The sequence below is a fragment of the Bos indicus genome, chromosome 25, assembly GCF_029378745.1.
Source record: "Bos indicus isolate NIAB-ARS_2022 breed Sahiwal x Tharparkar chromosome 25, NIAB-ARS_B.indTharparkar_mat_pri_1.0, whole genome shotgun sequence".
NCBI classification, from domain to species: Eukaryota; Metazoa; Chordata; class Mammalia; order Artiodactyla; family Bovidae; genus Bos; species Bos indicus.
This window is the reverse complement of record NC_091784.1, coordinates 42746965-42770089: the sequence shown is the minus strand read 5'-3', so window position 1 is coordinate 42770089 and position 23125 is coordinate 42746965. Positions and strand designations below refer to the sequence as shown.

General features: G+C 57.5%; 1 protein-coding gene and 1 long non-coding RNA gene across 4 annotated transcripts in view; both read right to left on the bottom strand.

The window, feature by feature from the left end:
* Positions 1 to 995: 995 nt before the first annotated feature.
* ZFAND2A (zinc finger AN1-type containing 2A) lies at positions 996 to 8780 on the bottom strand. 3 transcript variants are annotated; one of them, XM_019988277.2, is made up of 8 exons: positions 8563 to 8703; positions 8129 to 8161; positions 7440 to 7538; positions 6901 to 6995; positions 5309 to 5440; positions 3074 to 3225; positions 2284 to 2352; positions 996 to 2017 (listed from the first exon to the last, which is right to left on the bottom strand). In XM_019988277.2, exons 3-8 carry the CDS (start codon positions 7492 to 7494, stop codon positions 2002 to 2004), a joined length of 519 nt encoding a protein of 172 aa, XP_019843836.2. In that variant the 5' UTR covers positions 7495 to 7538; positions 8129 to 8161; positions 8563 to 8703; the 3' UTR covers positions 996 to 2001. The 3 variants fall into 3 exon arrangements, with proteins under 3 accessions (XP_019843836.2, XP_019843834.2, XP_019843835.2); XM_019988275.2 differs by having other exon boundaries at positions 8129 to 8166; positions 8563 to 8691; XM_019988276.2 differs by lacking the exon at positions 8129 to 8161 and having other exon boundaries at positions 8563 to 8780.
* Positions 8781 to 15148: 6368 nt separating this feature from the next.
* Positions 15149 to 23125, bottom strand: part of LOC139179794 (uncharacterized) — a 30033-nt gene continuing 22056 nt past the window's right edge. Inside the window, exon 4 of the long non-coding RNA XR_011564168.1 lies at positions 15149 to 16275. This is a non-coding gene — a long non-coding RNA (uncharacterized lncRNA). The remainder of the gene's footprint in view (positions 16276 to 23125) is intronic.

Below are 23125 nucleotides of genomic sequence, written 5' to 3'. Positions count from 1 at the left end.
CGGGCGGTGGTGTGCCCAGTACCGGGCACGGAGGCCCAGGTAGAGCCTGCACACCTGGCGAGCCCTGTGCCTCGGGCACCTCTGAGGCTGAGCACCAGCCTTGCCCCATCCCAGATGGCTGCCACTCACAGGTGAGGGAACCACGGCCAAGATCACAGCGCGCTCGAGGTCACTCTGAGCAGCTGAGGCAGTGAGCACAGCCTTCTCTCAAAGACGCACGTAGACCTGCGACACTTAGAAAGCGGCACTCGGACCTCTCGACATCAGCGCTTCCTACAAAACTTAAAATGCTCCTATGGCGTCCCCATCCTTTGGGACGCGGTCATAGAACTCTCGACATCAGTGCTTCCTACAAAAACTTAAAATGCACTTGTGGCTTTCCCATCCTGTGGGACGTGGTCGTGTCCACAAGGAATTCTCAGAACTAATGCTCAACTCTGCTCATCAAGGCAGACCCGCTGACGACACCACGTTTTCACCACATTAGGAGAACACTGAGCCCATGAAACAGCTGATGGCGGTGTAGGGAAACCGATGGGGAGGAAATTGGTGTGACTTCCTGGATGCCAACCTGGGACCTCTCACCGATCTCTGAAACACGCCCCCCAGCACAGCAACGCTCCCTAAGGAGCAAAGCATGAGGGCAGCGACATACCCAGGTCCCGGGGGACGTTGACCTCCGTCAACAGCGGCAGGGACTGCCCGGCGACGACTGCCGTCCTGACCTTCGACCTCTGCACCATCGCAATGTCTCTTCACACAGGGCCTTCAAGAAAACGCTAACTTCTCAGAAAGGTCTTAAATACACGTAAACATTCCACGTTTAAGCTGAGAAACACAAGTGCACTCATGTGAGTTGGTGATCACTGATAGTGCAGCACATTTTTGTCCTTTAGTTTGGATGATCAAGAACAGTGCTAACGGAAGCATGACGCAAGCCTCACCTACCTTTAAAATTCCCAGTAGCCACAATTAAAACACAGAACAAAACCAAGTAAAATTCACTTTAACACTTTATTTAACCCATTATATCCAAAACACTATTTCAACCTGTAAATATTTGTAACGAGATTTTTTTCTTTTTTGGTATTATCTTCAAAACCCAGCTCTACAGAGCCTCAGTTTGGACATTAACCTCTCCTGAGAAAGACGTGATCTGTGTATAGATGTCATAAAACTTGCAGCTGAGAAGATACACACTCAAGCTCCCGACATCAACGCTTCTTCCTCACACCGGCTGCTGCTGCTGCTCAGTCGCTTCAGTCATGTCCGACTCCGTGCGACCCCATAGACGGCAGCCCACCAGGCTCCCCCGTCCCGCTAGTGACCACGGAGTAGAGCCGGAGCCCAGGAAGTGCTCCTCGCATGTGGCCCCGAGCCCCACGGCATCAGGACTCGGGCAGGGCGGGGGGCTGCGCTCCTCACAGGCCCCCGGGCCATCCTGGCACACCTGGAGAGCCAGCAGCCTAAACCTGCCACTGCTAACCAGAGGAGGGCCACAAACAGCAGCATCACCCGCCTGCAGACGGGCACCCAGCACACCGCCCTCCAGCGTACCGAGGCTCTGAACCCAGCACACAAAGGGTAACCGTGTGGGAGCGTGCCCTGTGGGTTACACTGGGGACCCAACCGGACAGCATTTCTCTTCCTCCAGTTTCCTGGTGCCCGAGGTCCCAGGAGACGAGGACTCTCCTGGCGTCACCTCAACGCCTGCAGTCAGAGGGTCACGGCTGTCCTTTCAGTGGAGCAGGAGCAGGGAGCAGGGGCCACCTGGACAAGGACCCCAACGGGAGGCGGCGCCCCTCCACTGGGCTCGGAGGACCAACTACAGGAGCCACATGGGAAGACGTCGTGTGACCCGCTGCGGGTGGTTTGAGTGACGGAAGCCCCGTGACTGACACCCAGGCCAGAGCTGCTCGCGTGGGAAGCAGGGGCCTGCTAGAGCATAAAGTGCAGGTAGCGCAAGAGAACAGGCCAGTCTGGGCAGGATCAGTCACACCATCACTTTACTTTGAACCTGAAAGAGAAGAAAACAGCTCGTTTTTAAGTCTGTCTGGATTAACTGGAAGTGGGTGGTCACGTACAAAACATCCACCACCCACAGGGCTGCAGACCCCAGCGGTGAAGCGTCTCTCGGGGTCGCCCGGGGCTGAGGAGCCTGCAGGCTGGCGCACACCCCCTCCCCTGTCTGGCCGGGACCGGGCGCAGAGCCCCAGAGGCCAGGCAGGAGCCGCACCGTGAGCGCTCAGCGTGGCCGTCCCCCCGACCTCTCCCGGGCCATACCTGAAGTGCCGGGCCAGCCAGCTGCCCAGCCCCTCGCGGGAAGCCCCCGACGGCCTGGGTTCCAAGCACCTGTGGGGAAGGCTCAGGTCAGCGTTCCACCAACTCCTCATCTCTAGCACGGAGGCCACATGCACAGGGATGAGGGGACCCTCCGCCTGGTTCAGGCAGACGCCACAAGAGACGGTCACAGGAGGCGGCAGGGGACTCCCACTCCTCCTGCAGCAGGTGGGGCGGATGGTCCACGTTCCCGAGGGGGCTCTTCCTGACTGCCAGCCAGCAGAGGGGCTGGGCTGCCATCAGGAGGCGGCCGGAGTGTGGCAACCCAGGCCCATGGGGAGGGCGGGCGGCTGGTGGTGTGTGAAGCTGAGCTCACAGTGCAGGGAGGGGGTCACTGTCTGGCCGCACAGACTGCTGGGCTGCCAAGGGAACACTTGGAGACCACCGCACAGAGAGAACGCCACGGGAGGCAGAGATCAGGGTGATGTGTCCGCAGGCCGGGGGCCCCAGGGAGACGGGGATCACCCTCCACGAAGCGGGCGCCCGGGCAGACCCTCCCCGTGGCCCCGAAAAGGAGCCCGCACCCGCCCCCCGCACCATGAGCACAGCTTCTAGCTTCAGAACTAGGGTCCCAGCAGACGACTAGATTCCAGCTTCAATTCTGAGTCCACTTTTAATTTAGATCATATTCATCCAAACCCCACAGTGAATATTCCAGCCCCACAGCCGAGCGTGGGACTCAATTCCAGGTCCAGGTGGTCCCAACGCGTAGGGTGAGTGAGGCCGTCCTCACCCGGCTAAGCTGCCGGGAGGGCCCCTGCGGGCGCAGCCGTGGTCCAGAGGGTGTCTGTGCTGGAGGCAGAAGCTGCCGCGGCACTCCTCACACGCCACCCGCAGCATCTCTCTCCTCCTGCAGCCCTCCCTGGAGCAGCGGAACGTAAACACCTGCAGAAGCACAAGTCACTTCAGTGTCCCAACCGCCTCGCTGAGCGATCACTCAGCAAGCCCCGAATAAGACCCTTAACCCTCAAACCAGAAACAGTTCTTAGCTCAACAGTATGCAGGCGCCAAGCTTTCACTGAGATTTGTCAGGTAAACAATACTAACTAAGCACGCAGGAAACTTTTAACAGACGACAAATACAAAGCCAGGACTTCGTGTTGGGGACTCGTGGGATGCCTGGGGATGCTCCCAGTGAGAGATGAGATGGGGGTGGGGCAGACGGGTCACGGGGAGAGGCCACGCAGCGCGAGGGGAGCCAGCAGGGCCCCGGGGCCAGCAGGGGCTGTGCTCCATCAGGGGGCCTCTGGGTGACGTAAGCTGCCAGGCACTCCCAACTGTACAGGTGCAACGGAGGAGGCAGGGCCAGCAGCCGGGGGCGGCCCTCCGCCGAGGCAAGCAGTGGCTGAGCACAGGGGGCAGCAAGGAGCAGCCGGCGGGGACCGAGCAGGGGCCGCGGATGTGGGGGCTGGGGGGGCACGGGGCGGAGGGGAGGCCCGATCAGAGGGCCTGGGGCGGAGGCTCAGGGCAGGCTTCACCTTCTCCTGTTCCAGGCTGTCAATCGATTTTGTCCTGCACTGAGCGCAGGAAGCAGGGAGCGGCTGGAGCACATGGAGATGGACACGGACCAGAAACCAGAACCCGCGGCTCCAGTCGGCCGAGGACCGGAGACCAGAACCCGCGGCTCCAGTCAGCTGAGGACCGGAGACCAGAACCCGCGGCTCCAGTCGGCCGAGGACCGGAAACCAGAACCCGCAGCTGCAGACGGCTGAGGTCAGAAACCAGAACCCGCGGCTGCAGATGGTGACTCAGCCTCACAGGAGTGGGGCCTGGAGTCGTGCTGGAGGCCGAGAGAGGGGGCCACACGGCCCGCATCCCAGAGGACCACCTGGGTTGGCCCGGGGAGCACGCAGCTCGGGGACGTGCAGGAGGCCGGAGAGCCTCCCCTCTGAGGGCAGGACAGGCTGCCACGCACTGTCTGCTGAGGGCCTCGGCCAGCCCGGGGCTCCTCAGACATGGAGGTGATCACCGGTGGCAGCTCAGACTCCGCCTGAAGTTCTACAGTGACCGCCAAGAGATGTTCTGAAAAGGGATTAACGCAAAACTGCAAAAGATGAATGGGAACAGCCCCGACTTTAGGGAAAGCTCACGGACATGCAGGACGCACTCAGCAGACGTGAAACCCTGCGAGCCAGTGTGGAGGCTTGGGGGGGGGCGGGTGGCCAGGAGGCAGCTGTGCCTCTGGGAGACCCCCTCCCCACAGCAGAGCTGCCCTGACCGCCGTGAGCCTGAGACTGACCAGGACCCAGGACCGAGCACCCACACGGGGGACACCGAGAAGGGAACTTAGGGGAGAACAGGCCAGCCCAGCAGGGCCAGCAAGGAGGAGTGCGGTCCAGAGTGGGTGCGGGCCCAGGGCTCCCAGTCTGTGAGGCTCAGCCAGCGTGAGGCTGCCACACGGGACAAGGAGGGCGGTTGCTCACGGGCGCCCCCGAGCAGCAGCAGAAGCGGGAAAACCGCCAGCGCCCACGAGCGCCAGGAGCACCGCTGGAGCAAGGGCGCCAGGGCCCCGCAGCAGCCCCACGGGACAGGCGCCCGCGGCACACAGGCTGCGCTCAGCCTGCGGGGAAGGCAGGCGGCCCCGTGCCCGCTACGGACGGACAGACGCACACTGGGGTCTGCATGTCATCAGTACATGCTACGCTGTCTCCTGGGGAGCTCAGGAAAAAAGCGCACAAGGGCAGGGATTCCTAGAAACCGCGCTAACTTTCCACCTTCGGAGAAACAGTAAGACTCTTGTAACGAGAGCAAATCCTAATGTAGACCCTGATATTGAGGAAATACGCTTGTAGAACTGTGGAAACCCACGCCGCTCACAATCCAGGAAAAACAATTGTTCAGTCGCTCAGTCGTGTCCAACTCCTTGCGACCCGTGGACCACAGCACGCCAGGCCTCCCTGTCCTTCAACAATCGTTAGGGTTTAACGTCTCCCTGGAGGAGGAAGCAGCACCCGCAGCCCTGCCTCACCTTCACCGTCTCCTGCCCGGGGGGACGCCGACAGTCTCCATCCATGTGCGCACCGACCACCACATCGGGGATCTCCCCCCGTTTCACTGGGACGGGGCTGTTACAGAGTGGGCACACCGGGACCCGGACATCCTAAAGCAACAAACGTAAGATGACAGGGCTGATCAGGAACCAAAGCTCAGGCACACAACGAAAGGCCCGCGGCACCGCCACACGGGGTCGCCCTCACAGGAGGACCCCAGGGGAGCCAACGCACCACGGACTATCACCCGCCCGCAGAGACGACCCGAGGAGAGCCGGTGAGGCCACCCAGGAGGGAAGCGGGCGGGCAGTCTGGATAGCCAGTCTTGGGATGGCAGGGCCATCTGTCCAGCACCAGGAGTGAGCGGAGAAGCTGCCCTGATGCCTGCAAGGCGGGCGGGGCTGCCGGGAGCAAATGCCGGTGGAGAGGAGCCCCGGCCACGCCTGCCAGCGGCCCTCCTGATGCTCACGGGGCTTCCGCCCTGCCCACACGGGCAGGCGTGGTCACCCGCCAAGCCCAGGACGGGGGCTCTGGAAGGATGCAGCAGGCGCCCAGCGGAGCGCCTAGCACCGTTAGCATCCCTCAGGGCAGGCTGAGCTGGCTTCACGCAGGAGCGCTCTGAGGTGACGCTGACGTGGGCGGGTGACAGGTAACCCCCGAGTGCCTGGGAGTGGAGCTGGAACGCCACCCAGGGGCGCTCCCGCAGCTGGCCCGTGGGCGAGTTAAGAAGCAAGCAACGCTGAGTCATCTCTAGGCAGACTCACCCCATCCAGGGCAACAGGAAGGTCAAGTCAACAAAACCACAGCTTTGCCTGATCCTTGGTGCTGGGCGAACATGAGTCACCCTCCCCCGCCCCCATGAATCAGTGAGGGCCCAGACCACAGCGGACACTGGGCAAAGCCTGAAATGCATCATCTGCACCTCTGAACTGCCGCCATGGGGAGCCAGTAGAGTGCTGGCCAAAGACCTCAGAAAACCGCTCTCGGAAGCACCCAAAACAAGTGAGCTCAGGCTGGGACCTCCTGAAACGTCAACAACCCAGGTCTCACACCTCTGGGCTTAGGCAGGTCTGCTTCCCTCAGTCACAGTCCAGTTTCCACCAGGTCCCGTCTGAATCACTGAGGCAGGAGGCCAAGGCTGCGAAGTGACTCCGAAATAGAGTGTGCACAGTTCCCCCCAAATGGATCCCCCGTCAAGCCCTGCACTGGGAAGGGCCCAGGAAGACAGAACAGTTTTCCCTTGGTGTGTTAAGGAACTAAATGTTCTAACATGTTAAGTAAGCTTTGAAGGTCTGGCTACAACGACTGATTCCAGGAACCCCCGAGAATAATCTGTGGTTTTCGAGCTGCGCAGCCCGAGCTTCCTGGGACGGTGGACGCTCCTCCCTGCCCTGTCCGAACACGGTCACCGAGGGCCGGAAACGAGGCTGGTGTGACTGAGCAATAGGCCTTCACGGCTCCTTTCACTCCAGCTGAGCTTCCGCTACGTGTGGCTCGCGTCCACTACCTCGGGCAGCGCGGCTTTGGAGAGGGAGGATCAGAATCTTCAGAAAGAAGTATGATCGATTACCTTGGTGAATCCAAGGGGACACTTATGTGCAGCATAGGTGAAATGATCTTTACAGAAATCTTGTTTACACGCATCACATTTTAATGGAAGGAAATCTAAAACAAAAAACAAAAAACAGTAGAGTGCTTTAAAGACTAGAAAGAATCATACATCGTTATTAAACAACTATTTACCTTCCCTGAGTTCATATAACGCCTACCAAACATCCTCGAGGTGTCACAAGAGAATAAAATAATCGGGATCCGTGACCTCCACAATGCCAGCAGCACTGCGGAACCGGTACAGCTGCCCTTTCCAGAGAGATCCCAGCTCAGGTGGCACCTGAGTGTTTAAGCAGCGCTCTTCCGTCTACCCAGCGAGGGCAGCCAGCCTCCTACCTGGCTCTACAGAACCTCAACCTCAGGCCAGCATCTCATCACTGAAGAGCCACAAAGGCCAAGACCCAAAGAACATCAGCCAACGAAGACAACGGCCAGTTCTCCCGGCAAGCAGATGACAAAACGCCCAATTTCTGCTGAGGTTCCCTTAAAAGTGCTTACCTAGCTGCTTGCATGTTTTTTCTGAACAGTGCTTCCCCAAATCAGGGAACTCCATTGTGAGAACGTGTCCAAAACACAGACGGCAGAGCGAAACGTGACCTGAGAGAATTAGAAAAACTTAGGAGAAAAGTAACGACGGCCTGAATTTCAGTCACCAGGATTTATACCGTACCGCTGATCAAAGTAAACACACACTGTAGACGCCCAAGTCAGCTGGGCTCCCACAGGGGACTAAAGCCTCCCAACTCTTGTCTTGTAGCAAAAAGAAAATAGGCGTCTTCGGATAAGTACCAGCTCCTTCAGAATTAACCCCATTAAAAGACAGGGTGTTTTTCAGTCCTTCTAATTTCTAGTTTATGAAGCTCAACCCGAATTTAGGTTTTCATTAATCCATATTTTGATTCATATTGATAAGCACATCTCATATTCAATTTGCACAGTTGCCAAAGAAAGTTACAGCCTTGGTGAACTTTAAATCCCAATTTCATCTACTGAATATACTTGTTGACATAAACTAAACTCCGTTACCAGGTGCTAAATCACATTAATTAACTGCACTAACCCGGAGAGATTCGACTCAGTCCCCTCTTGCTCTCTAACTCCCTGATGCATTGAGTCTTACTTAGAATTTACTCCTTAATGACCATCAACCTGGAGTTGACCGGGGGAAGGGCAAGAAGTTAACTCACCAGTGGAAAACAGGTATAGAAACGGCGAGGCCACTGCACTTGAGAGAAAGCTGCAGTCGGTCCCCGGGACGCCTCACAGGCTCCCCTCCCATCAGGCACCCACTCTCGGACTCTGGTCCCTCCCAGAGTCCACGTCCCCAGGGCCTTCTCCGGGCTCGCCCGGCAGCTCTCTCCGCTCCCGGGGGTGTCCGCGGTGCCTGGGACACTCTGGCCACGGCTCACGCCCGCTCCTGCCCTCAGGCCTCGGGTTAGAGCGTCACTAACACCCGCCTCACCCCGCCCGCCCCTCGTTTCCTCTTCTGGAGTTCCTTCCCCAGGACCCGCTCTCGCTCGCCTTCCCCCTGCAGCTTTGCACGCGCCTCTGGGCTCCAGGGGTCAGCGACACCGAGCGGGTGTGCGGGAACCGCTCCATCGAGGACCGACCAGAGACCCACCTCAGTCCCGCCGTGGTCGCGCTGTTGGCGCTGCGTCCGTGGAGCAAGAGCCCCGGTGTGCTGGGACACGGGCGCCCTGCCGTCCGAGGTCTGCGGCCGGACCCCCGGCCGGCCCCTGCAAGACGCCCAGGCAGCCGCCGAGGAGAGTGGAAGGCGGCGGAGGCCGAGAGCTTGAGCCTCCCGTCCGCCGTCGGCCGCGGCGAACGAGGCCAAGGGACGCGGAGACCAGAACCCGAGCGACGACCGCGGCCCGCCCGAACCCACCGAGGAGCAGCATCGCGGCGCCCGGCCTCCGGGCCATTTATCCGCAGCCGCCCGGCCCGAGCGCTCCCGCCGTCCGGGCGTTCCCGGCGCGCCCCCGATACGTCACGCCTGCCGGGCCAATCGCGCCCTGCCGCAGCGAGGCGTTCCCGGCGCGCGCCGACACGTCACCGCGGGCCGACCAATCGCGCCCTCTGATGCCCGCCCACACCTCGCCTCTTCTCGAACGGTCGCGCGGCTTCTCGGACCTGCCGAGTCACGGCCAGGCGCGTCCGCGGGGGCGCACTGGGCGCGGCGGGGCGTTTCCCCGCGCGGGGCGCCCGAGCCGCAGAGCTGTCCGTACGGGCGGCGGCGAGAGCAGCTAGGCGCTGATTTTGGAGTCAGAGGTGAACTTGAGCAAGAGGGCAAGTTCACAGACGGGGAGACCACAGGGTGGCCTGCCCGCGCGTTTCTCCGTGTGCGCCGTCTCCCCAGCCTTGCTCTGGGCCACTGGAGAGCCTGCACCTGTCGCCGTGGCGCCCCGTCACCCCACTCCTGTCGCCCGCTTGTTTTCCCTCCGTGACCGCTCCGGCCACTCAGGCGCGGAATCGGTGGCGACCCCACGTTAAGGTCCCACGCGCACACCCCGCTTGGCTTTTTGTCGTGTCTGTTTCCTCTCTACTCCAGGAGCTCATCTGCTGTTACACTGTCAGTCTCGTCCTGTCCCCAGCGGGTTTTATTAAAAGTCACAGACTCTCGTTAGTATAACGTGACTCTCAGGACTGGCAGGTCCCGTTTCCTTGGTGGTGACCACAGGATGGTGCCGCGCTCATCACCAGCGCAGGATCGCACCCCATCCTACCCCGGGAGATGTTCATTTTGACTACCCAGGCCTCACGTTTGCCAAGTTTCTCCACTTTTTCATTTGTGAACAATTTCCCTTGTCCATTTAGTTTTTAAGGAAGAATCAGAATTCACCTCAACTTCAGGGAAGGTCTGGACAAGACGTGAGTGGACACCTGAGGGTGTAACAGGTGAGCGTCTGGCCCACCTCAGCCCTTCCTGGCCCTGATCTGGCCAAGACCACACCACACTATCCTGAAAACAAGGCCATCAAGTCAGGTTTCAGATGCAGCTGTTTGGTCATTAACTGAACACCTGCATTGCTAAAAAGAGATGCTGGGCTTCCCTGGTGGCTCAGTGGGGAAGAATCCACCTGCCGATGGAGGAGACGTGGGTTCCATCCGTGGTCCGGGAAGATCTCACTGCGCGGAGCCACTAAGCCCGTGTGCCACAACGATTGAGCCTGGGCTCTACTGAGCCCATGTGCCACAGCGACTGGAGCCCACACGCCCTAGAGCCTGTGCTCGCAATAAGAGAAGCCGCTGCGATGAGAGGCCTGCACTCCACAGTGGAGAGCAGCCCCGGTCACTGCAGCTGGAGCAGGCCAGGCACTGCAATGAAGACCCAGTGCAGCCAAAAATAAACTTGTTTTTTTTTTTAAATACAGATGCCACCAAGTGTAGTTAGGTGACCACTGTACACCTGAGTTAGTCACACATCACAATTAAGGGCTTCCTGAGGTGTCCTCTGAGACAGTCAGCTGGGGACAAAGGGCCTTGAGTGCTGTGACAACGGCGGATAGGAGGGAAGGCAGACCTCAGAGCCCGAGTCAGCAGCCCTCCAGAAGTTCGAGTGCATGTCTAGACACACTGCCGTCTATCAAGGGAGCAGCATCCTTTGCCGCCAGCTCTCTGTTGTGGCCCCTGTTTTACCTGCAGAGACAGGTGCAGAGCTGACAAGGGACAGACTCAGGAGGAGCCAGGATTCAGACACCTCGGAGTCCACATTCCTGACCCCCTTGTGCTGCCTGCACCGGCTGGGGGTGAGGATGGAGGGGCGGCTGGGAGCCGGGTCATCAGGACCCCGAGGGCCATGAAAAGATTTCAGACTTTTATTTTGAGTACAGAGAGGTAGTGCTGAAAACTTTTAAACAAGACCTTGAGGGGTGGGCAGGGAACACTTATAAAATATATATTTTATGCAACTGAATGAAAAATAATTTCAACTTTCTTGATTTTCTAAAATTGAACTCCACTTTTCTTTGGAGCCCCAGACGCCTGCCCCAGGCAGACACGTGTCCTTTCCCATCACTGAGTGTCCAGTCTGTTGAGATCCAGTTCCTCTCGTGACCTCCGTCATTTCAAGGCTTCTTCCTGTAACCCCTCGTTCTTGTCTCCTTCAGTAGCACCGGGGTTCGGGGAAGCATGGCTGACCCCATGGCAGTGCAGGGAGGGGAAGCCTGGCCACAGCCTCTGGTCACGTGCGAGCGCCCCCTGCTGGCATCAGGACTTCCGTCGTGACCTCTGATCAGGAGTTCACATCAGCCTGTCCTGACCCCGGGTTTCGGGTTCAGTGACCCTCTCTGCCCTCCACACTGGGGTGTGTGGGGCTGGGGAGCGCCTGTAGCTTATGTGCGGGGTGGGGGGGCGTGGCTCTAGGGCACCAGTTGAGGCCCTGTCCTGCCTGGCCACACCCCAGGCATCCTGCACCGCGGTCTCCCTGCACCAGCGCAGAGGTCGGGTGGGAGAGCAAGCGTGGAGCCCGCTTGCCTTCAGGTTATCCCCCTCCTCGCCAGCCGTGTACCGTCTGAGGGCTGCAGTTTGTGCAGGGGGTTGGTTCTCAGGGATCCAGGCAGCAGCACAGGTTCTGTGTCCTCCCTGTTGAAGCTCCAAGGGACTTCTCAGGTGGTCCAGTGGTTGGGAACCCGCCTGCCAATGCAGGGACGTGGGATTCGATCCCTGGTCCGGGAGGATCTGACATGCCGCAGGGCAACCAAGTCTGTGTGCCGTGGCTGCTGAGCCCGTGGGCCCGGAGTCTGTGCCCCACGGCAAGAGGAGCCACCACGAGAGGATCCTCTGTGCGCCTCGGCTGCTGAGCCCGCAGGCCCGGAGCCTGTGCCCCCAACGAGAGAAGCCGCCACAAGAGGATCCTCTGTGCACCGCAGCTGCTGAGCCCGGCGGCCCGGAGCCTGTGCCCCATAGCAAGAGGAGCCGCCACGAGAGGATCCTCTGTGCACCGCAGCTGCTGAGCCCGGCGGCCCGGAGTCTGTGCCCCACGGCAAGAGGAGCCGCCACGAGAGGATCCTCTGTGCGCCTCGGCTGCTGAGCCCGCGGGTCCGGAGCCTGTGCCCCCAACGAGAGAAGCCGCCACAAGAGGATCCTCTGTGCACCGCAGCTGCTGAGCCCGGCGGTCCGGAGCCTGTGCCCCATAGCAAGAGGAGCCGCCACGAGAGGATCCTCTGTGCGCCTCGGCTGCTGAGCCCGCGGGCCCGGAGCCTGTGCCCCCAACGAGAGAAGTCGCCACAAGAGGATCCTCTATGCACCGCAGCTGCTGAGCCCGGCGGCCCGGAACAAAGACCCAGTGCAGCCAAGACAGACTGCAAGGAGAAGGGAAAGCTCACCAGGCCTCCCCGGCCCTGGCAGTCGCGCTCTCCTTGCGCCGCGGGCGTTTCTCTCGCGTCATTGCCTTTGCTTTCTTGCTCTACAGGTGAATCTCACAACCTTGGCTTCATGATTCCCTTTCCTCTGCTTGAAAGCCTCTCTGTTAAGACTGTAGCTTGCTACGAGCTCTTAAAAGATTAGGTTAAAACTTAAATCTGAACAACAACTTTAAAAAACATATTTTGTGTTTTTATTTTTGGCCGTGTCGGGTCTTCGTTTGAGTAGCGGCTTCTCGTGGCTAGACAGATGCTTTCATGGAGCGTGACTGTCACCCCAAATGACAGTGGAAGGCGTCTCGGTGAGGGAGGAGAGGAAACCCTGGCGCCGTGCGTGCCGTGCGCCTTGCACTTGGAAGCGCGCGTGCGGCCGCAGTTTGTGGAAGACAGACTGGTGGAGGAGAGGCTGCAGCAGAAGCTGGAGGGCAGCTACGAGGCTGTGGCTGAGGCCCAGGGGACTGAGATAACAGTGACCACGGACGCCTTGCAAACACAGGGCTTTACCCGCCTCCGCCACTCCCCTCGTAGGCAGGGCGTGAGCGTGTGGTCCAGGGGAGGGGCTCCTGGAAAAGATTCCTCCCTATTCAAAGAGATACTCATCAGGACATAGCCCGCTGCTAGAAGATGTTTTTGTGGTGCTTGAAAGTAGCCTTCTCACTAATTTGTAGGGCAAAGCTTAAGGACCGAGCCAAGCACTGGGGGCGGCCTAGAAAAAGGCGGAGAGCCCGGGTCGATGGTTACGTTGTTGAGCCGACGGTCAGTTTCCTGGCCTCAGGACAACAGTGTACATCCTCATTCTGCAAGGTGCTGCTCGCTTTTTTTTTTTTTTTGGAGCCAAAGCGTTCTGACACATGGAATCAGTCTAGGATATATCCACTATGCTGTGGGCAAGAGAGAAAAGTTGGCACATAAGCACGTGGGTATGTGAATCTGGAACCCCGAGAAGACGTCGGCCTAGAAAAAGAAGGCTGGAAATCATCAGTGTAAAGATGGCCATTAAACCCACAAGTGCGGGCTGCCTCAGGAAAGGACACACGTGGAGGAGAGGGCCAGGCACCCAGTGTCTACAGATTGGAGGGAGACACAGGCCAGGCTGAAAAGGAGCGAGAGGGAGGAGCCAGGGAGGGGGAGGGTCCGGGAGGGCCCGTGGGTCGCAGGCCTCTCACGCGCTGTGACACACCGCCCCTGCTGCCCTCAGAGGACGGGGCGGGGGGCGAAGGGCAGGGGCATGCATGGCATCGGGAGGAGGCCTCGGGGCGCAGGCCGGAGAAGCCTTTGTGCCTGAGGAGGCAGCAAGACCTGCTGCCCTGCCCGCCTGCCCGTCCAGCTGCTCACACGGGCAACTCTGGGCCGCCCGTTTCCCTCAGGACACGATCTCCTTGGCCCGGCACGCAGTCAACGTAATCCTGACGTTTATAATTCATATTCTCAGCAAATATCGATGGGATGCCTGCTGTGTGCACAGCATCCTGTTTGGCCTCAAGAAAATAAAAGATTCACCTGGGTCCCTGTCCCTTCCCAGGGGCTTAGAGTCAGGATCTTGGAGGAAAAAAGCTCCCCCACTCCACCCCGAGACAACGGGGCATCAAGTGTAGACACTGTGCTTGTGAGCGTGCAGGCCAGAGGCTATAATCACTGGGGTTCAGAGGACACTCTCCCAGAGCCAGCCTGGGGAAGTGCGGCCGGGTGTCTAGGAAAGCCTCACGGGGGAGGTGGGGCCCGCGGGGAGGGCAGGCTCCCGCAGGACCTGAAGGCGGGCAGCGGGCTGGGGGCAGGGAGGGCTGCCCACGCCAAGGCTGTGTCAGCAGGACTCATGACTGTGGGCGACAGGAACCCCCTCAAAACGGGGGCTCCCCAAAGGAGAGCGTCTTGGTTCCTGCTTGGAGATGTGCCGGGGTCCAGGAACTCAGATGGGCCGTCTGCTTTGTGAGGTGGGTGGGGCTGCTAGGGGAAGGAGCGCCAGCCCCCCAGCGTCTGAGACAGAGGCGGGGGCATGCTGACGTGCTCTCATGGGTGACACTCGAGGTGACGAATGTGATGCTGAGACGCTTCTGAGAGTGAAAACGGGCTGCTGCTGGTAATTCTCTTGGGACAGCAGGCACATGCAGGGACTCTGTCAGCAAAAGCGGGAGACAAGGTCACCCTAGTCATGTACGTGTGGGGCTGCTCCCACCGCGGCAGACACTCCCCAGGCTCACACACAGCGGGAAGAGGCCCTCCCCAGAAAGGCAGGGCTCTCTCAGTCCGGAATGCACATGTGCATCTGCCTATCACACCCTTGGGCAAGAGATGGGGACGACCGTAACCCGAGGGAGGCCGCTCTGCCAGCAGGAGCCTGTCCTACTCCACAGCAAGCGGGAAGCAGCTGCATGCAGCAGAGATGACCTCACATCTTCTCCTCCCATCCCGTAATTTTGAGATGCGATATCATCTCACTTAGGAGACCCCTCTGATCCTGGAATCTGGGTCACGTGACTCCTGCCCACTCCAGCGTCTGACAATAAGCCCGAGCAAGCGCTTCGGTTCCAATATCCTCCGTGTATCGTCAGAAGGACCCCCTGGCAGAGCGCTTTGTTCACTGCCCGGCAAGTCCGGGCTGAGTGGCTGCTGGGTGGTAACTGTGCATGTAAAGTTCTGTCTGTGCCTGGAGGTGCACATGCAACGTTAGAAGAGGTGATGCAGTGAGAGTGGGCTGAAAACACCCATATAAGGACTTTTCCTTTTCCACATTTAAATTTTTTTCTTTTCTAAACATGTAAACACAAACAATGGTTATAAATATCTATAATTATAAGCCTTTAAAAAAGACGTGAGGTATTTCTTTTCAATTATTTATTTGACCGTCGGGTCTTAGTTCCTGCACACAACGTCTTCCTTGTGTCCTGCAGGGTCTTCGGTTGTGACGCATGGACCCTCTAGGGGCGCGCCGGCTCCGGAGCGCGGGGGCTGGGTGGTTGTGACGCACGGACCCTGCAGGGGCGCGCCGGCTGGGTGGTTGTGGTGCACGGACCCTGCAGGGGCGCGCCGGCTCCGGAGCGCGTGGACTCAGTACTTGTGACGCATGGACCCTGCAGGGGCGTGCCGGCTCCAGAGCGCAGGGGCTCGGTGGTTGCGGCTCTGGGCCTTAGTTGCTCTGCAGCACAGGGCACCTCAGTTCTCTGACCAGGGATAGAACCTGCGTCCCCTGCACTGCAAGGTTTGCAAGGTGGATTCCAAACCACGGGACCAGCAGGGAAGTCCCTCTTTTCCTTTTCTTTTTGTGAGGACATTTTAAGCCTCCTTTCAGAGTCAGTCCTCCACTGACTGAGCGGCCAAGGCTGTGCGTGATCCCCCTTCACCCTAGGGGTCCCATCCTCTGGGGTCTGTGGTCGCTCACATGATGGGAGTAGATCAAAATGCTCCTCCTCCCAGCGAGGCAAGTCTTTGGCCCAGTCCCGCTCCCCGCAGACCCTGCCGTGGGCTGTGTGTGTCTCCTCACTCACTGCCCATGGAAGACAGGCAGGGGAGCCCCCAGTACACCTGGAAGGACACCTGGAACCCAGACGGACCTGCAGTTCCTTTAGCGGCGTTACCAACCCTCCTCCCCTGGTTTCCAGATGTGCGGGTCTGGGGAAGCCGTGGGGGGCTCGGGGTCCTCTGAGCTGTCTGCACAACATTCCCGGGATCTGAAATGATTTCAGTGCGAAAAGGTGAAAATGAAGCTGTGTCTGTCTGCAGATAACAAAGCTTCTGCTCTTTTTGCAAGCCTGCCTGTTGAAAAGGCACCCGATTGCTGTATCCTGAGCAGAACAGGAGGGGCAGCCGCCCTCTCTGCTGGGTGGGAAGTGGAACTTTTCCCTCATGACTTCTGGGGGGACAGGAAAGCACCTTGTGAACTGCACTAACCCGAAGCTCCACTGTGCTGCAACCTTTGTAACTGCAGCCAAAACATCTTGATCGCAAATCTAGACGAGCACTTTTGTTCTCTGATGCTTCTGCAAAAAAAAAAAACACTTCAAAAAGATTCATAGAAAGGACTTATAAGTATGGGCGTGCATGCTAAGTCGCTTCAGTTGAGTCTGACTCTTTGCAACCCTGTGGACTGTAGGCCACCAGGCTCCTCCATCCATGAGATTCTCCAGGCAGGAATACTAGAGTGGGTTAGCCATTTCCTTATCCGGGGGATCTTCCCAACCCAGGGATCAAACCTGCGTCTCTTGTATCTCCTGCATTGGCAGGTGGGTTTTTTACCACTATTGACACTTGGGAAACCCTTTTGACAAGTACAAATTTCCGATAACTTTCAGATCATATCACTGAACTGGGTAAGAAATTAAAGAATTCTAATGGAAAACCTGATGGCTTCATAAAACTGTTACCAGAAGATTAAAATCAAGAATTAGTCACATAGGACTGAAGTGATTAATATGGTCATAACCTTTTGATGTTTGTGTGAAATATTTACTGGGTTTTAATCTATGTTTCCCAGCTGTAAGAAAACCCTTCCCCTCAAGATAATTGTGACTTAAGGCAATTTGGTAAGTTGTACCTTTGTAAGTAGAGTTGACACGTTTTCTTTCTAAATATTTCTTGCTCATTTTCTTGGGTGCACCAGGTCTCCACTGCTGGGAGATCTAGTCCCCGGGCCAGAGACTGAACCCCGGCCCCTGCCCTGGGAGCACAGTCTCAGCTACTGGACTGCTAGGGAAGTCCCAACAGTTCATTTAAGAAACAGGAAATCGGGGGAGTTTCCTGGCAGTCCAGGGGTTAAGACTCGCGCGTTCACTGCCATGGCCCAGGTTCAGCCCCTGGTCGGGGCACCAAGATCCCACAGGCCTCGAGGCGCAGCCAAACAAGAGCCAAATGCTGTCTCCTCGGAGACTGGTCAGGCGATGCACAGCACACACTCTAGAGGGCGGGGGGCCGAAGGGGCCGAGAAAATGTTCATTTCTATCGTATTACACAACAGTGACTTCACTAATTTACCCTTTCTGTCATTAATCTTTCAGTAGAAAACATAAAGTGATCAGTTAAAAAATTTTTTTAATTTTACTTCTCTGACCAGGATTCCCCCAATTTTCCATTTCTTAAATCACTACTGGGGCTTCCCTGGTGGTTCAGTAGCTATGACTCCATGCTCCCAGTGCAAGGGCCCGGGTTCGATCCCCGGTCAGAAAACTAGATCCCACATGCCACAGTGAGGATCCCAGTTGCCACAACTCAGACCCAGTGTGGCCAAATAATTAAATATTTGTTTAAAACCTATTGATTAATTTATCACTGACAGTTGATAGCATTCCTGTATCAACAGTGTTCTTGGTTTTTAACTGCTGCTCTGATCTGAGCTGCCTCCAGTCCCTCCAGCCTCGGGATCCCTGGCCTGAAATCCACAAGAACTCAGGGCACAGTCCAGGGCCAACAGCAGCAACGATGCAAAGCCACCCTTTCATCTCCCCCATGTTGGTTCCTGAAGGGGTTCTGAGTCACTGGCGACCAGCCTGGCTTCCCATGACGCAGCATTCCTTCCCAGGCTGGCCCCTCGGCTGGCCCCAAATCGCCGCCTGAAATATTAAAGCTGCCTGTACCCTGGCAGCTCTGTTCTGAAGACGGGGTGGAGTGTGTGTGGCGGCTGGCTGCTCTGTTTGTTCATTATTTGAATCCATGCATACTGGCTGGGACTGCAACACTGTTTCTTTAATCCACAAACATTAGCCTGAAATTGAGAGGGACCGTTTCCCACTGCAGCCTAGAGGAAAAGGAGGGTTCTCCTTTGTTCTGGTTGCCATGCCTCAGGGAGGTCTGTGCCTCACCCTTTAGTCTAGGGGGTGTTCAGGCCACCCAGCCAGGGGTCTGATGAAGACTCGGTCGAACAGCATGCTTTGCTGGGTGCTGTTGTGGGGGGAGCATATGATTTGTTTGTAAGCTTCAGGGAGAGTGAAAACGTGCACACTGAACCATAGAAAGAGGGCTTCCCTGGTGGCCCAGTGGTGAAGAAGCCGCCTGGCAATGCAGGAGACACGGGTTCGATCCCTGATCCGGGAAGATCCCACAAACCGCAGAGCAGCTAAGCCCGTGAGCCTGTGCTCTGGAGCCCGGGAACCACAACTTCTGAGGCTGGTGTGCCCCAGAGCCCCTGCTCTGCGACAAGAGAAGCCCGTGCAGCAGAGAAGACCCAACACAGCCAAAAGTGAAAACATAATTTTTTTTAAAGGAGTCCAACCCAGAGCAGCGCCTGGGCAGACAGTGAACGACACAAAGCCAGTGACCTGGCTGGGAATCCTCCAGGGGAGCACGTCCCTGGCTGGAGCCGTCCCAGGAGCTGCCATGGGAGCCGGGGCGGGCCTTGGAGAGGGCCGCAGGACGCTGATGAAGGTGCAGGGAAGGGGGGGGTCACTGCTGCGGATGCACGTGGGCGGCGGGAGAGTGGGGGACCCTCCCAGGGAGCCCCTCCTCTCAGGCAACACTCCTGCGGCAGAGCTCAGCCACGCCAGCGGTCAGTGGCCGCTGCCTGCGGGTCCGTGTGCCCCGGTGTCACAGGGCGTGAGGGGAAGCTTTCATGGTCTGGGATCTGAAGGGAGGTCCCAGCCCTCAAGGTCTTCCCCAGAGGGACTCGGGTTCAAACCCCGTGCCACTTACACTCGCAGACTTTGTCCTTCGAGATCAGGGATCGTCCTGCCTATTGCTGACGGCCAAGCCCACACCGAGCCGAATTGCGTCGATGTGGCCGTTTCATGACGCTGTGATGCGGTTGGGAGTTCTGCCAGAGGGGGAGAAGCCATGAGGCTAGGGCGAGCGCGTGTGCTCGGGAGGCGGAGGGGAAGCAGGTGCGGACCCCCTGGGCAGCAGCCCCTGCCAGCCCCAAGCCCCAGAAGCACCAGCAAACCCCAGACATTCCTTTGGAAAGAGCTCCTGTGCTTCTCTGCCAGCAGCTGAAGCTGTAAACACACACTGATCGTAGCGGTTAATTGCCAGGCCGTTCCTCCATCGTCAGGGCAGGCGATGGGCCTCCGGACAGGCCCGCGGGCCCCATGGCTGCCACGGACCCTCCTCTGAGGCGCCACGGGGGGCCTGTGTCAGTGGCTCGGGCAGTGGTGCCGAGGCTCTGCTGCCGGAAAGGCGAACCCCACCAGGAACACGTGTGCAGCCCCTTCCGGAGGTCAGCGGGCAGCCTCTCTGAGGAGGCATGGGGTCGGGGCCCCGTGGGGAGCGGATGCCTCCAGCTCAGTGGCAGGAGGGAGCCCGTGCCGGCAGCCCCAAGTGCCCCACCTCGAGCCCCCGGCCGCCAAGCCGCTCTGCTCCTAGAGGTGGATGCCACCTGGGGGGACCATGTGGGACCTGCGTCTGAGCCCTCCTCCCGCGGCCTGCCCATGTGCCTCTGTACAGATCTTGACCTGACCCTCCAGTCTCCTTCCCGGCCCCTAAGAGCACGGCCACGTCACTGACTTCTGCCTGGGGCCACTGTCCTTCACCCCATGGATGACGGCGACCCCAAAGACAGCTATGGTGTCTGAGGCTCCAGCCACGGGGAGCTCTGCCCACCTTTCCAGACCACCCATGGTCCCCCAAAGCTTACCACGGTTAGGGGTTGTCTTTTTAAATTACAGATTTCATTTTCCAACACAGTTTTAGGCTCCCCCTCCCCTGGTACAATTTCCCCGATTATTACCATCTGGCCTTGGAAAGGTGGATTTGCTACAATTGATGATCCAATATCTATACACCAGTATTTACTAAGACCCATAGTTTATGTTCAAGCTCTCTCCCTGTGTGGCTCGGTTCTGTGGGTTTTAACAAAGAGGACAACCTCTTGTGTCCACCAGTGCGTTATCATTCCGAGCTGCTTCACTGCCCAGAAGCCCTGTGCTCACCTGTTCATCCTTCCTGCCAAGCACTGTTTCAGGGTCTCCATGGCTCCGCCTTCTCCGGAGGGCCATGGAGTTGGAGTCACATGGTCTGTAGCCTTTTCAGACTGGCTTCTCCCCTCAGCGACGTGCATTCAGGGCTCCTCCAGTCTGACGGCTCATTACTTCTCAGCGTTGAATGACATTCCACTGTTTGCATGGACCACGGTTTGCTTCTCCATCCCCTGCTGAAGGATGCCTGGGTTACTTTTGGGTTTTGCAGTAAGGACTAGAGCGGCTGTGAATGCTCACGTGCAGGCGTCCGTGTGGGCAGGTGTTGTCCGTTCCGGTGGGTCGAGTGGTGGGTGTACATTTGCTTCTGTGGGGAGACCACCCGCCCCTTCCCCCAGCACGGCTGCCGCTCCTGCTGCTCCCTGTCGTCCCCAGCGTCTGGTGCTGCCCGTGTAGATCTCCGCCTTCCTGAGAGGTGTGCAGGGGTATCTCGTGGTCGTTTGAGCTTTCACTTCCCTAAACGTGTGCCGTGAGCGTCTCGTCACACACTCACTTGCCGCAGGCGTGTCTGCGTGGTGAAGTCCGCTCAGATCTTCCACCTGGCTTTAAGTTGGGCTTGCTGCCTTCCGGTTGCTCTTTAGGAATTCTGCGTGGGTGCAAGTTCTCTATCATCATTACTATTTATTCCTGGCTGTGCGGGGCTGCTCCCTTGTGAAGCACGGGCTCCAGGGCACAGGGCTCAGTGGCTGTAGTGCACGGGCTTAGTTGCTCCAAGGCATGTGGGATCCCCCAGACTGGGGGCTGAACCCACGTCCCCTTCATTGGCAGGTGGGTTCTTTACCACTGAGCTACCAGGGAAGCCTTTGCATGCAAATTCCTTATCAGACGATACTGCTTCCTGAACATCTTCTCCTGGCCTGTGACTTGTCTTTTCATCCCTTTAGTATGTTTTTTACAGAGCTGCTGCTGCTGCTGCTAAGTCACTTCAGTCGTGTACGACTGTGTGCGACCCCATAGACGGCAACCCACCAGGCTCCCCCGTCCCTGGGATTCTCCAGGCAAGAACACTGGAGTGGGGTGCCATTGCCTTCTGCGTTTTTTACAGAGCACGTGTTTTTAATTTTAATAAAGCCCAATGTATCAATATTTTCATTCATAGGTCAAGTTTTTGGTGTTGTATTTAAACGTCATCGCCAACAAAAATAGACATAGATAAACAGAACAGAATAGAGAGCCCAGAAATAACTCACCTACGGGCAATTAATCTTCGACAAAAGAGACAAGAATATACAATGGAGAAAAGACAGTCTCTTCAACAAGCAGTGTTAGGAAAGCTTGACAGCTACATTATCAATGAAGTTAGAACACACCCTCTCTCCACACATAAAAATAAACTCGAAATGGCTTAAAGATCTAAATATAAGACACGACGTCACAAAACTCCTGGAAGAGAATACAGGTAAACACCTGTGGACATGAAACCAGAGTAGTGTTTCCTCAGATCAGCCTCCCAGGGCACAAGAAACAAGAGCAGGGGTGCCCTGGGGGTCCCGTAGCTGAGACTCTGCCCTTCCACTGCACGAGGCTCGGGTTCAATCCCTGGTCCGGAACTAAGATCTCCCAAACCACGACGTGGCCAAAAAAGGAAGAAGAAAGAAAAGTCCACAAACAACAGGCGCTGAGAGGGTGTAGAGAAAAGGGAGCCTCCTACACGCCGATGGGCCTGCACCTGCTGCGGCCACTCTGGAGAACAGTAAGAAGTGTCCCTAAAAGCTAAGACTAGAGCCACCCTATGATCCAGCAGCTCCTGTCCTGGGCGTGTGTCAGGAGAAAAGCCATAACTGGAAAGGGCACACACACCCGTGCTCACAGCAGCCTTACTCACAACGGCCAAGACGCGGAAGCAGCCTCAATGTCCACAGTCAGTACAGGTGAAAGGATAAAGACGACGTGGTGTACACACATATGCGTTCCTCAGCCACATACAAGAATGAAATAATGCCCCTTGCAGTAACATAGAGGACCTAGAGGTTATCACACTATGTGAACTAAGTCAGAACGAGAAAGACAAATGTATGGTATTGCTCATATGCGCAATCCAAAACAAACACCACAAATGACTTTATTTACAAAACAGACACAGACACACGGACACAGCACACAGACACGGCTCCCAGAGGCGCAACGAGGCCGGGGGAGAGTCACACACACACACTCGGGCATACGCAGACAGACAGACAGCGAGCACTCGCCGTGCACACACACACGCGCGGCCATACGCAGACAGACAGCAAGCACTCGCTGTGCACACACACACACGCGGCCATATGCACAGACAGCGAGCACTCGCCGTCCACACACACACACGCGGGCATACGCAGACAGACAGACAGCGAGCACTCGCCGTGCACACACACACGTGCGGCCATATGCAGACAGACAGCGAGCACTCACCGTGCACACACACACACGCGGCCATACGCAGACAGACAGACAGCGAGCACTTGCTGTGCAGCGCGGGCAGCCATAGTCCGAGCCTGATAATAAAACAATGGAAGAGAGTCTGGAGCTGTGCGCCTGAAAGCAACACAGCATTGTGAATCCACTCTGCTTAAAATACAGTAACACTCCATCATCACCAGAGTCATTAGATTTTTCTCTTCTATTCTAGAAGTTTCTAGTGTTGCATTTTACAATTACGTGCTTTTAAGTGCTGATTGACTTTGCTCATTTTGTGAAAGGCATAAAGCCTATGCCTAGATTCTTATTTTTTTTTAATGTGGATATCCAACTGTTCCAGCTGCATTTGTTGAGAAGACCATTCCCACCATTAAATTGCCTTCACTCCTTTGTCAAAGGCCAGCTGACTATACTTGTCTGGGGCTGTTTTGGGTGCTTGTTCTGCTCCATTGCCCTATTTGTCTAATGTTGCTAATGCCATCCTGTCATGATTACTGGAGCTTTGCAGTGAGTCTTGAAGGCAGACAGCATT